Genomic DNA, 14633 nt, shown 5'->3' on the forward strand with positions numbered 1-14633 from the left:
ATGCTTATTACATTTCTTTTATGGTTTATAGTTTGCAAGGGCTATACGCTATAGCAACAAAGACCAGGGATTAACAGCCTAAAACAACTGATATTATGTCATACGAAGAATCTTCCTAAAGTTTTAATTTAAAGGGTTAAATCATAGCGGGAGAGCTCAAAGCCATGGTGTGCTCTTCTTGCTGTACATGGGAAGCCAGAAACATTTCCAAGGCCTGGACCCTGCATACATGCAGGAAATGTCTCCAGCTGCAGCTCCTTAAGACCAAGTTTCAGAAGTGGAGTTGCAGCGGCAACTGGGGTCACTGTACAGCATTCACAAGACAGTGTGTGTAATGGATAGCACGTACAGAGAAGTGGTCACATCACAGGCTAAGGCTCCACGGGGGAAGGGAATGGGTATCCACAAGGTAAAGCAGGAGGTCTCAGCAGGGTGCACAGGGGTTTCCTATGGCTATTCCCCAGCAAAACAGATACATCACTCTGGATATTGTCGAAGGGAAGGCCTCTAAGAGAAAGCAGCAATACCCAAATTCATAGCACCAGGGTTGGCTCTGGTACACGGGAGAGGAGTAAAAAGTGTGGGAATTCAGTAATTAAAGTGGATTCAATTGTAAGGGATTTCTGTGGCTGCAAATGAGATGGTATGTTGCCTCTCTGGTACTAGCTCTAAGGATGTCTCTGAGCAGTTACAGAACACTCTGGAGGGGAGGATGAGGATAAAGGGATAGTATCCAGTGACTAGTGGGGTTCTGCAGGGTTCAGTGTAGGGACCACAACTATTTGCATTATACATTAATGATCTGGACAAAGGAACAGAGGGTACTGTTGGTAAGTTTGCAAATGCCACAAAGATAGGTGGAGGGGCAGGCAGTGTTAAGGAATCCAGAAGGACTTGGGCAGGCTAGGAATGGGCAAAGCTAGGCACACAGCTCCACAGTTCCCTGAAAGTGGCAACACAAATGGATAAGGTGTTCAAGAAGGCAGTTGGCATGAAACACAGAATATAAAAATTGGCAAGTCATCTAACAGCTGTACAGAATTTTAATTATTGCATACAGTTCTGTCGCCACATGACAAGAAGGATGTAGAGGCTTTGAAGAGGGTACAGAAATGGTTTATCAGGATGTTACCTGGTTTGGAAGCTATTAGCTCTGAGAAGAGACTGGACAAACTTGTTTTGTTTTCATTTAACTTTGGAGGATGAGGAATGACCTGATAGAAGTTTACAACATTATGAGAGGCGTGGATAGAATGGATAGTCAGAGTCTTTTGCCCAGGGTAAAAATATCAATTAGTTGGGACATAAGTTTGAGGTAAAAAGAAGAAATTTTAGAGATGTGACTGTCAAGTTTGTTTACACAGAGGGTGGTAAGTGCCAGAGGGGATGATGGAGGCAGAAAAATAGTATTGCCTAAGAAGTATCTTGACAAATATTTGAATATGCATGGTGTAAAACAATATGGGCCAGGTAGATGCAATAGGTTTTTAGTTTAGAAACCCATCATGTGTCAGTACAGTCATAGAGTCATAGAGATGTACAGCATGGAAACAGACACTTCGGTCCAACCCGTCCATGCCAACCAGATATCCCAACCCAATCTTGTCCCATCTGCCAGTACTCACCCCACATCCCTCCAAATCCTTCCTATTCACATACCCATCCAAATGCCTCTTAAATGTTGCAATTGTACCAGCCTCCACCATTTCCTCCGGCAGCTCATTCTATACACGTACCACCCTCTGCATGAAAAAGTTGCCTCTTAGGTCTTTTTTATATCTTTCCCCTCTCACCCTAAACCTATGCCCTCTAGTTCTGGACACCCCGACCGCAGGAAAAATACTTTGTCTATTTATCCTGTCCACGACCCTCATAATTTTGTGAACCTCTATAAGGTCACCCCTCAGCCTCCAATGCTGCAAGGAAAACAGCCCCAGCCTGTTCAGCCTCTCCCTGTAGCTCAGATCCTCCAACCCTGGCAACATCCTTGTAAATCTTTTCTGAATCCCTTCAAGTTTCACAGCATCTTTCCGATAGGAAGGAGACCAGAATTGCACGCAATATTCCAACAGTGGCCTAGCCAATGTCCTGCACAGCCGCAACATGACCTCCCAACTATTGTACTCAATACTCGGACCAATAAAGGAAAGCATACCAAACACCACCTTCACTATCCTATCTACCTGCAACTCCACTTTCAAGGAGCTATGAACCTGCACTCCAAGGTCTCTTTGTTCAGCAACATTCCCTAGGACCTTACCATTAAGTGTATAAGTCCTGCTAAGATTTGCTTTCCCAAAATGCAGCACCTCGCATTTATCTGAATTAAACTCCATCTGCCACTTCTCAGCCCATTGGCCCATCTGGTCAAGATCCTGTTGTAATCTGAGATAATCCTCTTCACTGTCCACTACACCTCCAATTTTGGTATTATCTTCAAACTTACTAACGATACCTCTTATGCTCGTAAACAAATCATGTATATAAATGACAAAAAGTAGAGGGCCCAGCACCAATCCTTGTGGCACTTCACTGGTCACAGACCTCCAGTCTGAAAAACAACTCTCCACCACTACCCTCTGTCTTCTACCTTTGAGCCAGTTCTGTATCCAAATGGCTAGTGTCTTGGTGGGCTGAAGGGCCCATTCCTACGCTGTACTGTTCTTGGTTCTGACATGCAATGTTAGTAACCATTTCAAGAGGACTACAATGTAAAAGCATTGACATGTGTTCCATTCAGACCGCATGTGAAATACAGTGGCAGTTCTAGGCCCCGTATCTAAGGAAGAAAGTGCTAGCATTGGAGAGGTGGGACAGGGGAGTGGTGTTCAGAGAAGATTTACAAGAATGATACCGAAGACGAAGGACTTGTCATATGAGGAGTGATTGAGGACTCTGGGTCTGCAGAAGGATTGAAGGTTGGTGGGGAGGTATAGCTCATTGGAACTTATAGGATACTGAGAGATCTGGACAGAATGGACATGGAGAAGATGTTTCCATTGGTAGAAGATACTGGAATGCAAAGACATAGCCCCAGAGTGAAGGGAACGGAGATGAGGAGGAATTTCTTTATCCAAAGGGTGGTGAATCCGTGGAATTCACTGCCGCAGATGGCTGCGGAGGCCAATTCATTGACTGTATTTTAGACAAAGACAGAAAGGTCCTTGATTGTAAGGGGTCGAGGGTTACTGGGAGATGGCAGGAGAATAGCATTCATCAGGATGATGAAGGGCTTATGCCCGAAACGTCGAATTTCCTGTTCCTTGGATGCTGCCTGACCTGCTGTGCTTTAACCAGCAACACATTTTCAGCTGTGATCTCCAGCATCTGCAGACCTCATTTTTTATCAGAAAAAGGAGAATTAAGGACAAGAAATGGAAATAAGAAAAGGGATCGGCAGAGAAATCAAAGGCCAGGATCAAACATGGACATAGTGAAAAATAATGGAGACAGGACCAGTAATGTTTAATAGACAAGCCTAAGAGCATTGTGCCTCAATGCACACAGCATTTGCAATAAAATAAATGAATTAATTGCACAAATAGATATGAACAGGTATGATATAGTCAGGGTTAGAGAGGCATGGCTGCAAGGTGACCAGAGATGGGAAATGAATACCCATCAGTATTCAATATTTAGGAAGGACAGACAAAAAGGAAATAATGATGGAATTGAATTGCTGGTTAAAGAAGAAGAAATTAATGAAACATCATGCTCTGATAATATGGAATGTGGGTAGAGCTCAAAAACGCCAAGGCACAAAAACATTAGCGGGGTTTGTGTATGGATTGCCAAACCATAGGCAAGATGTTGGGAAAATTAGAGGCATATGCAATATTGTAACATGTGTAATTATAGGAGACTTTAAGTTGCCTATAGATGGGCCTAACCAAATTAGTAACAATACTACAGGGGAGAACTCCTGGAATGTAAACAGAATGATTTTCTCAACCAATACATGGAGGAAGCAGGCCATTCTACATTGGGTATTTTGTCATGAGAAAGGAATAATTAGCAATTTAATTATGCAAGGATTCTCAGAGATGAGCAACCATATGACTGAATTCCTCATTCACATGGACAGTGGCGAAGTTGATTCTGAAACTAGGGTCCTGAATGTAAAGAGGGGAAACTACAATGATAATTGAGTGTGAGAGTTGGCGACTGAATAGTTTAACAGTGGAAAGACAATGGCAAGCAATCAAAGAGCACATGGATGAACTGAAACAATTGTTCATTCCTGTCTGGTCTCAAGGTAAAATAGAAAAGGTGGCTCAACTATGGTTCACACAGATAAAGACAAAGGAAGAGGTGTAGAAACTAGCCAGAACTAACAACAGGTGTGGAGTGGGAGCAGTTTATAATTTAGCAAAGGAGGAAAATGGGAAAATAGAGTAAGCTCGAGGGGAACATAAAGCTGACTGTAAAAGTTGGTATAGGTACATGGAGAGAAAGAGTCATGAAGGTAAACGTAGGTCCCTTCCAGTCAGAAATAAGGAGATCTATAATGGGGATACAAAAGAAATGGCTGCTGAAGTCAATACACACTTTGGTCTGTGTTGACACAGAGTGCAGATAAGAAACCAGAAATGCTAGGGAACTCAGTGTTTAATGATAAGGAAGAACTGAAGGAAATCAGTATATGTAGGGAAATAGCGTTGGGGAATTTGATGGGATTGAAGGTTGATAAATCCCCACATCTGGATAATGTACATCCCACAGTATCTAAGGAAGTGGCCCAAAAATAATGGTTGCACTGGTGATCATCTTCCAAGATTCTATAGACTACGGATTAGTTCCTACAGACTGGAGGGTAGTTAAAGTAACCTCTCTGCTTAAGAAAGAAGGCAGACAGAAAACCAGGAATTATACACCAATAAGTCATATGGAGGTAATGTGTAAGATGTTAGAGTCTATTATTATGATGGAATTCATAGCAGAGTGCTTGGAAAGTTGTGACAGGATCAGATGGAGTCAGTATAGATTTAGGAAAGAAAATCTACTGGCATTCTTTAAGTACGTAATTAGATTAGATTACTTACAGTGTGGAAACAGGCCCTTCGGCCCAAGTCGACACCGACCCGCCGAAGCGCAACCCACCCATACCCCTACATTTACCCCTTACCTAACACTACGGGCAATTTAGCATGGCCAATTCATCTGACCCGCACATCTTTGGACTGTGGGAGGAAACCGGAGCACCCGGAGGAAACCCACGCAGACACGGGGAGAATGTGCAAACTCCACACAGTCGCCTGAGTCGGGAATTGAACCTGGGTCTCAGGCGCTGTGAGGCAGCAGTGCTAACCACTGCGCCACCGTTCCGCCCACAAATTAACGGAATTGATAAGGGGAAACCAGTGAATGTGATTTATCTGGACTTTCAGAAGGCTTGCAACAGTCCCAGATGTGAGATTAATGTGAAAATAAAAGCAAATGGAATTGGGGCTACTGTATTGAGATGGACAGAAAACTGGTTGGCAGATAGGAAAATAAACTGGTCTTTTTCCAAAGGGCTTGTAGTGACCAGTGGGGTACCGCAGGGCTCAGTGCTGGGCCACAGCTATTCACAATACGTATTAATGAGGGATTGAAATATAATGTCTCCAGTTTTACAGATGACACAAAGTTGGATGGAAGGATGGGCTCGGAGGAGGATGCAGAGATGCTTCAGGGTGATTTGGATAAATTGAGTGACTGACAAATACATACCAGATATAGTACAATTATGGAATCATAGAATGTTACAGTACAGAAAGAGGCCATTTGACCCATCATATCTATACCAGCTCCCAAAAGAGCTATCAGCTAGTTTCATTCTCCAGCCCCAACTCCATAGCCCTTTAAATTCATCACATTCAAATATATATTCAGCTGTCTTTTGAAACTTCCTACGGAATCTGCCTCTCCAATTTCAAATACCCTCTCTTCCCAGCCTCTCCCCCTCCCCTCCATTCCTCTCAGCCACCTATCGGATTCATCCCTCCCATCAATCAACGAGATCGTACCTCTACCTATCTACACCTATCCCCACCTCACCACTCCGCACCCCCACCCCCTTTATCTACAGCTCCTTTACACCCACCCCCAGTCCTAAGGAAGGGTTACACCCGAACTGCGACTTCTCCACCTCCTGATGCTGTTTGGCTTGCTGTGCTCTTCCAGCCTCCTGCTTGTCTACCTGGGATTCCAGCATCTGCAGTTTTTTCTCCACCATTCTCCTACGTAGCACATTCCAAATCCTGATAGTTCTCGAAGTAAAGTAACATAGGATCTTAGAATTTTACAGTGCAGCAGGAGGCTATACAACCCACTATGTCTGTACTGGCTCCAAAAGTGTTCTCCAGCTAGCCCCATTCTGCAGCCTCATCTCTGTAGCTCTCTGAATTCATCACTTTGAAATATATATCCAGCTCTCTTTTGAAACCTTTCTGGAATCTGGCTCCATCACTCTTCCAGACAGTGCATTCCAATTTCACATCATCTTTCTGATAGGAAGGAGACCAGAATTGTACGCAATATTCCAACAGTGGTCTAACCAAAGACCTGTACAGCCACAATACGACCTCCCAACTCCTGTACTCAATATTCTGACCAAACACCTTCTTCACTATCCTATCTATCTGTGACTCCCCATTCAAGGAGCTATGAACGTGCACTCCAAGGTCTCTTTGTTCAGCAACACTCCTTAGGACCTTACCATTAAGTATATAATTCCTTCTGAGATTTGCTTTCTCAAAATGCAGCACTTCACATTTATCTAAATTAAACTCCATCTGCCACTTCTCAGCCCATTGGCCCATCTGATCAAGATCCCGTTGTAATCTAAAGCAACCTTCTTCACTGTCCACTACACCTCCAATTTTGGTGTCATCAGTAAACTTACTAACTTTACCTCTTATGCTCACATCAAAATCATTTATATAAATGATGAAAAGTACTGGACCAGCACCAATCCTTGTGACACTCCACTGATTGCAGGCCTCCAGTCTGAAAGACAACCCTCCACCACCACCCTCTGTCTTCTACCTTTGAGCCAGTTCTGTATCCAAATGGCTAGTTCTCCCTGTACTCCAGGAGATCTAACCTTGCTAACCAGTCTCCCTTGGGGAACCTTGTCAAACACCTTACTGAAGTCTATATAGATCACATCTACCACTCTGCCCTCATCAATCTTCTTTGTTACTTCTTCGAAAAACTCAATCAAGTTTGTGAGACATGATTTCCCACACACAAAGCCATGTTGACTATCGCGAATCAGTCCTTGCTTTTCCAAATACATGTACATTCTGTCCCTCAGGAATCCCTCCAACAACTTGCCCACCACCGACGGCAGGCTCACCATTCTATGGTTCCCTGGCTTGTCTTTATCACCCTTCTTAAACAGGGACACCACGTTTGCCAACCTCCAGTCTTCCGGCACGTCACTTGCGACTATCGATGATACAAATATCTCAGCAAGAGGCCCAGCAATCACTTCTCTAGCTTCTCACAAAGTTCTCGGATACACCTGATCAGGTCCTGGGGATTTATCCACTTTTATGTCTTTCAAGACATCCAGCACTTCCTCCTCTGTAACATGGACATTTTGCAAGGTGTCACCATCTATTTCCCTTCATTCTGTATCTTCCATGTCCTTTCCACAGTAAACACTGATGCAAAATACTTGCTTAGTATCTGCTCCATCTCCTGTGGCTCCACACAAAGGCCGCCTTGCTGATCTTTGAGGGGCCCTATTCTCTGAAGAAGGGCTCATGCTCGAAACATCGATTCTCCTGCTTCTTGGATGCTGCCTGACCTGCTGCGCTTTTCCAGCAACACCTTTTCAGCTCTGATCTCCAGCATCTGCAGTCCTCACTTTCTCCTAGGGCCCTATTCTCTCCCTAGTTACCCTTTTGTCCTTAATGTATTTGTAAAAACCCTTTGGATTCTCCTTAACTCTATTTGCCAAAGTTATCTCATATCCCCTTCCTCCCCTCCTGATTTCCCTCTTAAGTATACTCCTACTGCCTTTATACTCTTCTAAGGATTCACTCAATCTATCCTGTCTATACCTGACATATCCTTCTTTCTTTTTCTTAAGCAAACCCTCAATTTCTTTAGTCATCCAGCATTCCATATACCTAGCAAGCCTTCCTTTCACCCTAACAGGAATATACTTCCACTGGACTCTTGTTATCTCATTTCTGAAGGCTTCCCATTTTCCAGCCATCCCTTTACCTGTGAACACCTGCGCCCAATCAGCTTTTGAAAGTTCTTGCTTAATACTGTCAAAATTGGCCTTTGTCCAATTTAGAGCTTCAAGCTTTAGATCTGGTCTATCCTTTTTCATCACTATTTTAAAACTAATAGAATGGTGAGAATATTTGAATAAAAGAGAAGGGATGCCTTGCTACAATGATACAGGGCCTTGGTTTTGGTCTCCACATGTGAGGAAGGAGGTTCTTGCTAAAGAGAGAGTACAGCTGACTGATTGCTGGGATGGCTGATCTGACATATGAGGAAAGCCCGAATCAGTTACAATTATATTCACCGTACTTCTGAAGAATGAGGGGAGACCTCACAGAAACCTATACAATTTTAAACGGAATAGACAACCTGAGTGGAGGAGGGATGTTCCGAATGACAGAATCATGGGTCACAGAATAATTTATTCATTCATGGGATGTGGGCATTGCTAGCTGGGTCAGCATTTATTGCCCATCCCTAGTTGCTTTGAGAAGGTGTTGGTGAACTGCCTTCTTGAACTCCTAAAATCCATGTGCTGTCAACAGACTCACAATGCCCTTAAGGAGGGAATTCCAGGATTTTGACCCAGCAACAGTGATATATTTCCAAGTCAGGATGGTGAGTGTCAGGAAGGAGGACTTGGAGGAGGTGGTGGAGTTCCTTGGCCTCCGAGATGGTATAGGTCCTGGGTCTCGAGGGTACTGTCAAAGGATCTTTGGTGAATTTCTGCAATGCACCTTGTAAATAGTACAATAGTAATTGACAGGAGGTAAATCATTTTGGACTAAGATGAGGAGAAACTTCTTCGTCCAGAGAATGGTGAGACTGTGGAATTCACTATCACAAAAAACAGTTAAGGGCAAAACATCAACAACACAAAAAAAAATCAAAGAACTGCTGATGCTGGAAATACAAAACAAAAACAGAAATTGCTGGAAAGACTAGGCAGGTCTGGAAACAGTTGTCAAGAGAAAGCAGAGTAAACTTTCAGTCCAGTGACCCACCTTCCAGAATGGTCAGAACATTATAAGATTTGTAGTAGTAGTAGTAAGATACAGCATTTGGGGCTAAAGGGATCAAAGAATATGGTGGAAAAGCAGGAATAGGCTATTAAGTATGATAAACAGCTAAAATGAATGGTGATACAGGTCTGAGGGTCTGAATAGCCTACTCCTACTTTATGTTTGTAGACAAAGGAGGCTGGAAACTGTAGCTGTAACAGTTGGATTGAGGCCAATGATTGGGGCAGCACGGTGACTCAGTGATTAGCACTGCTGCCTCACAGCACCAGGGACCCGGGTTCAATTTCATCCTCGGGCGACCATCAGTGTGGAGTTTGCACATTCAGTTTAGTGGACTGACCATTCTAAATTGCCCGTAGTATCAAGGGTTGTGCAGGCTAAGTGGGTTAGCCATAGGAAATGCGTGGTTACAGGGAATGGGTGGGGATGAGTGGAATGCTCTTCTGAGGGTTGGTGTGGATTTGATGGGCCAAATGGCCTGCTTCCACACTGTAGGGATTCTATGGTTGGGGATGGAAACCCTGGCAGTAATGGGCAGGGTGAGGGGGGCTGCAATTAATGGAAACCCAAACCTCAACAGCTGAATGGATAAAGGAATGATCAGATACAAATGAGATGTACACACTGACTTGAAAGGGTGGAAGGGGGAGGCTAATAACTGGGGGCAAACACCTGCCTCTAATTAAGAAAGGGAGGCAGTGAGGGTTGGAGAAACAGCTTTTGGACCAGAATTTTCATGCATTCTTCAGAGGAAAGGGTTCCAGTGACGAGGAAGCTCACAGGGCTGAGGGCAGAACAAACAATTGGAGCTGTTTCATGACCTGGGTGAAAAGCCCAAACAAGCAAACAGATACAAACCTTATCTGCACCAAAGCAGGAGACGAGAGAGGAGAGGAGCAAATATTTGGCTTTCACCTGCCATGGGAGGGCTTTAAGACGATGCAGTAAGAATGAGTAAAGAGGCAGCTTCACATCCCCAAAGTGGCTGCATTCCTGTCTGTAAATATCCAAGAACAGGCGGAAAGAACAATGTACAGAGTCCAGCAGACCCTCCACCTGCCAACAACAAGAACATTGCAGGGCATCAGTTACACAAATCAGAAACTCCAGACTTAGAGTCATAGAGATGTATAGTCCAGCAACAGATCCTTCTATCCAACTTGTCCATACCGACCAGATATCCCGACCTAATCAACTCCCAATTGCCAGCACTTGGCCCATATTCCTCCAAACCCTTCCTATTCATATACCCACCCAGATACCTTTAAAATGTTGTAATTGTACCAGTCTTGACCACTCCTCTTGCAGCTCATTCCATACATGCACTACACTCTGCATGAAAAAGTTGCCCCTTAGGTCCCTTTTAAATTTTTCCCCTCTCACCCTATCCTTTTCAGCAGCTGTCTGCATGGCCCTGAGTAAGGACCAAGCTTCACTGTGAGGCTGAGTTACCTGAATTAGCCTGGGACCAACAAGCAAGATTAGAGTGGTGCTGGAAAAGCACAGCAGGTCAGGCAGCAGGAAAGTCGACGTTTCGGGCAGGAACCCTTCATCCTATGTACCTCCAGACCAGTGTAAATATTTCCAGGAAAAGTACAGTAAGGGATTAGATACAGAGTAAAGCATCCCTTCTACACTGTCCCGATTAACCATTCCCTATGCAGGTACAGCATGGGGCTAGTAACACAGTAAAGCTACCTCTACTCTTTTAAACCGAAAATAGGGCTCCTGTTATATTGTCCCCATCAAATAGTTATATGACAGAGTTAGGTGCAAAGTTAAGCTGCCTCTACACTCTTCCCCATCAAACTTTTCCAGGACAAGTGCAGCAGAGGATTAAATTCACAGTAAAACATCCTCTATAGTTTTCATCTGAAAGAAAAGCTCTGCACTTGTTCCCATCAAACACTCCCATGGCAAATACACCATGGGATTAGATACGGAGTAAGGCTCAACTCTTTTAATTAGAATGTAAAGCCTCCCCTACACTGTTCCCCCATCATACACTTCCAGAACATCGACAGCATGTCTCGGATACATTGTACAGATCCCTCTTGACGGTCCCCATCAAACATTCACATGACAGACAGCATGAGCTTAGGTACAGAGTAAAGCTACCTCTAATTATCTAAACTGAAAGCAAGGCTCCCCACATCTTTAAAATTAAAAATAAAGCCCCCAGTCAACTTGAAATTGAAACACTCTGTACTCTTTCAACTGAAAATAAAGCTTCCTCAACTCCTTTAAATTTAATGTAAAGCTCCTTTATATTGTTCCCATCAAATCTTCCCAATGAAAAATTGTTCAGTGAAAATATATGGGTAGTAATTAGAAATAAGAAAGGAAAGGTCACCTTGATGGGATTGTACGATAGCACCCCCCCCCGCCCCCACCCCCCCAACAGTCTGGGGGAAATTGAGAAACAAGTATGTCAGGTGATCTCAGATATATGAAAGCATAAAAGGTTGTAATACTGGGGAGTTTTAATTTTCCAAACATTGACTGGGGCTACCATAACAGTAAAGGTTTGAATGGTGAAAAATTTGTTAAATGTGTTCAAAAAACTTTTTTTTAAATCAATATGTAAATGCTCCTACAACAGAAGGAGCAAAACTTGACCTTCTTTTGGGCAAAAAAAATCAACAAATCTGAGGTGATTTGCCAAATACAGATTGAAATTATACAAAGAACCCTTCGGAGTATTTATAGGCAGAGGGATCTGGGTATGTAGGTCCACAGGTTACTGAAGATGGCAGTGCAGGGAGATAAGGTAGCAAAAACGGCCTGTGGCATGCTTGCCTTCATTGGAAGGGACACTGAGTATAAGGATAGACAAGTTATGCTGCAGTTTTACAGAACTTTAGTTCGGCCATATTTGGAATATTGAGTATAGTTCTGGTTACCACACTACCAGAAGGATGCAGACGCTTTGGAGAGTGTACAGAAAAGGTTTACCAGGATGTTGCCTGGTCTGGAGGATTTTAGCTATGAAGAAAGATTGAATAGACTGGGTTTGTTTTCACTGGAATGCAGGAGGTTGAGGGGCAACCTGATCGAAGTTTACAAGGTTATGAATGACATGGATAGAGTGGAAAGTATGAGGCTTTATCTCAGGTTGAGGAGTCAATTACAGAACACAGGTTCAATGTACGTGAGGAGTTTAAAAGAAATTAATGAAGCAAGGTTTTCACACAAAGGGTGGTGAGTGCTTGGAACATGCCACCAGAGGTGGTGGAAGCAGACACAATAGCAGCATTCAAGAAACACCTGGATGAATACATGAATAGGAAGTGAATAGAGGGATACGAATCCTGTAAGTGAAGACTGAATTAGTATGGAAAGGCAAAATGTGTCAGCACAGGCTTGGGGGGCTGATGGGCCGGTTCCTGTGCTGTATTGTTTTTTGTTCTAAAAAGGCAGGGCAGGTGACTGAAGTAAAAGTAGGGGAACACTTTGGATCTTGCAATCATAATTCTATTAGTTTCAAAATGGTTATGGAAAAGGATAAGCCTTCCATAAACGTTAATATTTTCAACTGGAGTTAAACAAAATTTTTTTGGTATGAGACAAGAACTTTCGAGAATTGATTGGAGTAGACTGTTCGCAGGTAAAAGGACATCGAACAAGTGGGAGGCTTTCAAGAACGTAATGACGAGAGCTTGTTTCATAGAATTTCAATTCATAGAATCCCTACAGGGTGTAAACAGGCCCTTTGGTCCTCCAAGTCCACACCAACTCTCCAAATAGTAATCCACACAAACCCATTCCCCATTACCCTACATTTACCCCTAACCTACAGAACACCATGGGCAATTTAGCATGGCCAATTCACCTAACCTGCACATCTTTGGATTGTGGGAGGAAACCGGAACACCCAGAGGAAACCCACGCAGACACGGGGACAACGAGCAAACTCCACATGGACAGTCACGTGAGGCTGGAATCAAACCCAGGTCCCTGGTGCTGTGAGGCCGCAATGCTAACCACTGAGCCACCGTGCCGCATTAGAGTGAAAGGTAAGGCTGGTAAGATTAAGGAACAATTATGGAATAAAGTTTTGAGGTTCTAGTCAAGAATAAAAGAAAATCTTATATTAGATATCGACAACTGTGGGCCAGTGGTTAGCACTGCTGCCTCACAGTACCTGAGACCCGGGTTCAATTCCCGACTCAGGTGACTGACTGTGTGGAGTTTGCACGTTCTCCCCGTGTCTGCGTGGGTTTCCTCCGGGTGCTCCGGTTTCCTCCCACAGTCCAAAGATGTGCAGGTCAGGTGAATTGGCTATGCTAAATTGCCTGTAGTGTTAGGTAAGGGGTAAATGTAGGGGTATGGGTGGGTTTCGCTTCGGCGGGTCGGTGTGGACTTGTTGGGCCGAAGGGCCTGTTTCCACACTGTAAGTCTAATCTAAAAAAAAAACTGAGTTCAAATGAATCTCTTACACAATAGTGTAGGAGCATTCTTAAGAAAGAAATCAAGAAAGCAAAGAGGGAATGTGAGATCGCTTTGGCAGGTAAGGTTCAGGGTAATCTGAAGAGATTCTACAAGTACATTAAGAGTAAGAGGGTAATTACAGAGAGGATAGGGTTCCTTAAAGATTAAGAAAGTCGACTTTGTGTTGAACCCCAGGAGACGGGAGAGATACTAAATGAATATTTTGTGTCAGTTTTTACTATGGAGAAAGAAATGGAGAACGCAGGAAAATAAATATTGATAAAAATGGATAAATCTTTGGTCTAAACTATCCCAAAACTATATGGGAAGTAAGGGAGGAAATTGCAAGACCCCTTACAGAAATATTTGCATCATCCATAACTTCAGGTGAGATGCCTAATGACTGAAGAATGGCGAATGTTGTGCCTTTGTTTAAGAAGGTTCATAAGGAGAAACTGGGGAACTAGAGATCTGTGAGTCTGACTTTGGATATGGGTAAGTTGTTGGAGGTGATTGTAAAAGGTAGGATTTATAGGCATTTAGAGAGGCACAAATTGATTACGGATAGCCAGCATAGTTTTGCGTGAGGAAAATCATATCTCATAAATTTGACTGAGTTTTTTGAGGAAGTTACCAAAAAGATTGATGAGGGCAGAGCAGTAGACATTGTTTACTTGGACTTTAGTAAAGCCTTCGACAAGGTTCTGCATGGGAAACTAATTAGTAAAATTCGGTCACAGGGTGAACTTACCAATTGCATACATAATTGGCTTAATGATAGGAGACAGAGAGAGGTAGTGGAGGGCTGCTTTTCAGACTGGAGGCCTGTGACCAGCAATGTTCCATAGGGATTGGCTCTGGGTCCTCTTTTGTTTGTCATTTATATAAATGATTGGGATGAGACCATAGAAGGCAAGGATGGTAAGTTTGCGGATGACATCAAAATTGGTG

General features: G+C 43.4%; 1 protein-coding gene across 1 annotated transcript in view; it reads right to left on the bottom strand.

Annotated features, from left to right (window-relative positions):
* Positions 1-14633, bottom strand: part of si:ch211-225b11.4 (tRNA (32-2'-O)-methyltransferase regulator THADA) — a 308818-nt gene that overhangs the window by 210717 nt on the left and 83468 nt on the right. Inside the window, exon 10 of the mRNA XM_060843883.1 lies at positions 10110-10307. Coding sequence (XP_060699866.1) covers positions 10110-10307 — 198 coding nt within the window. The remainder of the gene's footprint in view (positions 1-10109; positions 10308-14633) is intronic.

Source organism: Hemiscyllium ocellatum, chromosome 24 (genome assembly GCF_020745735.1).
Source record: "Hemiscyllium ocellatum isolate sHemOce1 chromosome 24, sHemOce1.pat.X.cur, whole genome shotgun sequence".
NCBI lineage: Eukaryota > Metazoa > Chordata > Chondrichthyes > Orectolobiformes > Hemiscylliidae > Hemiscyllium > Hemiscyllium ocellatum.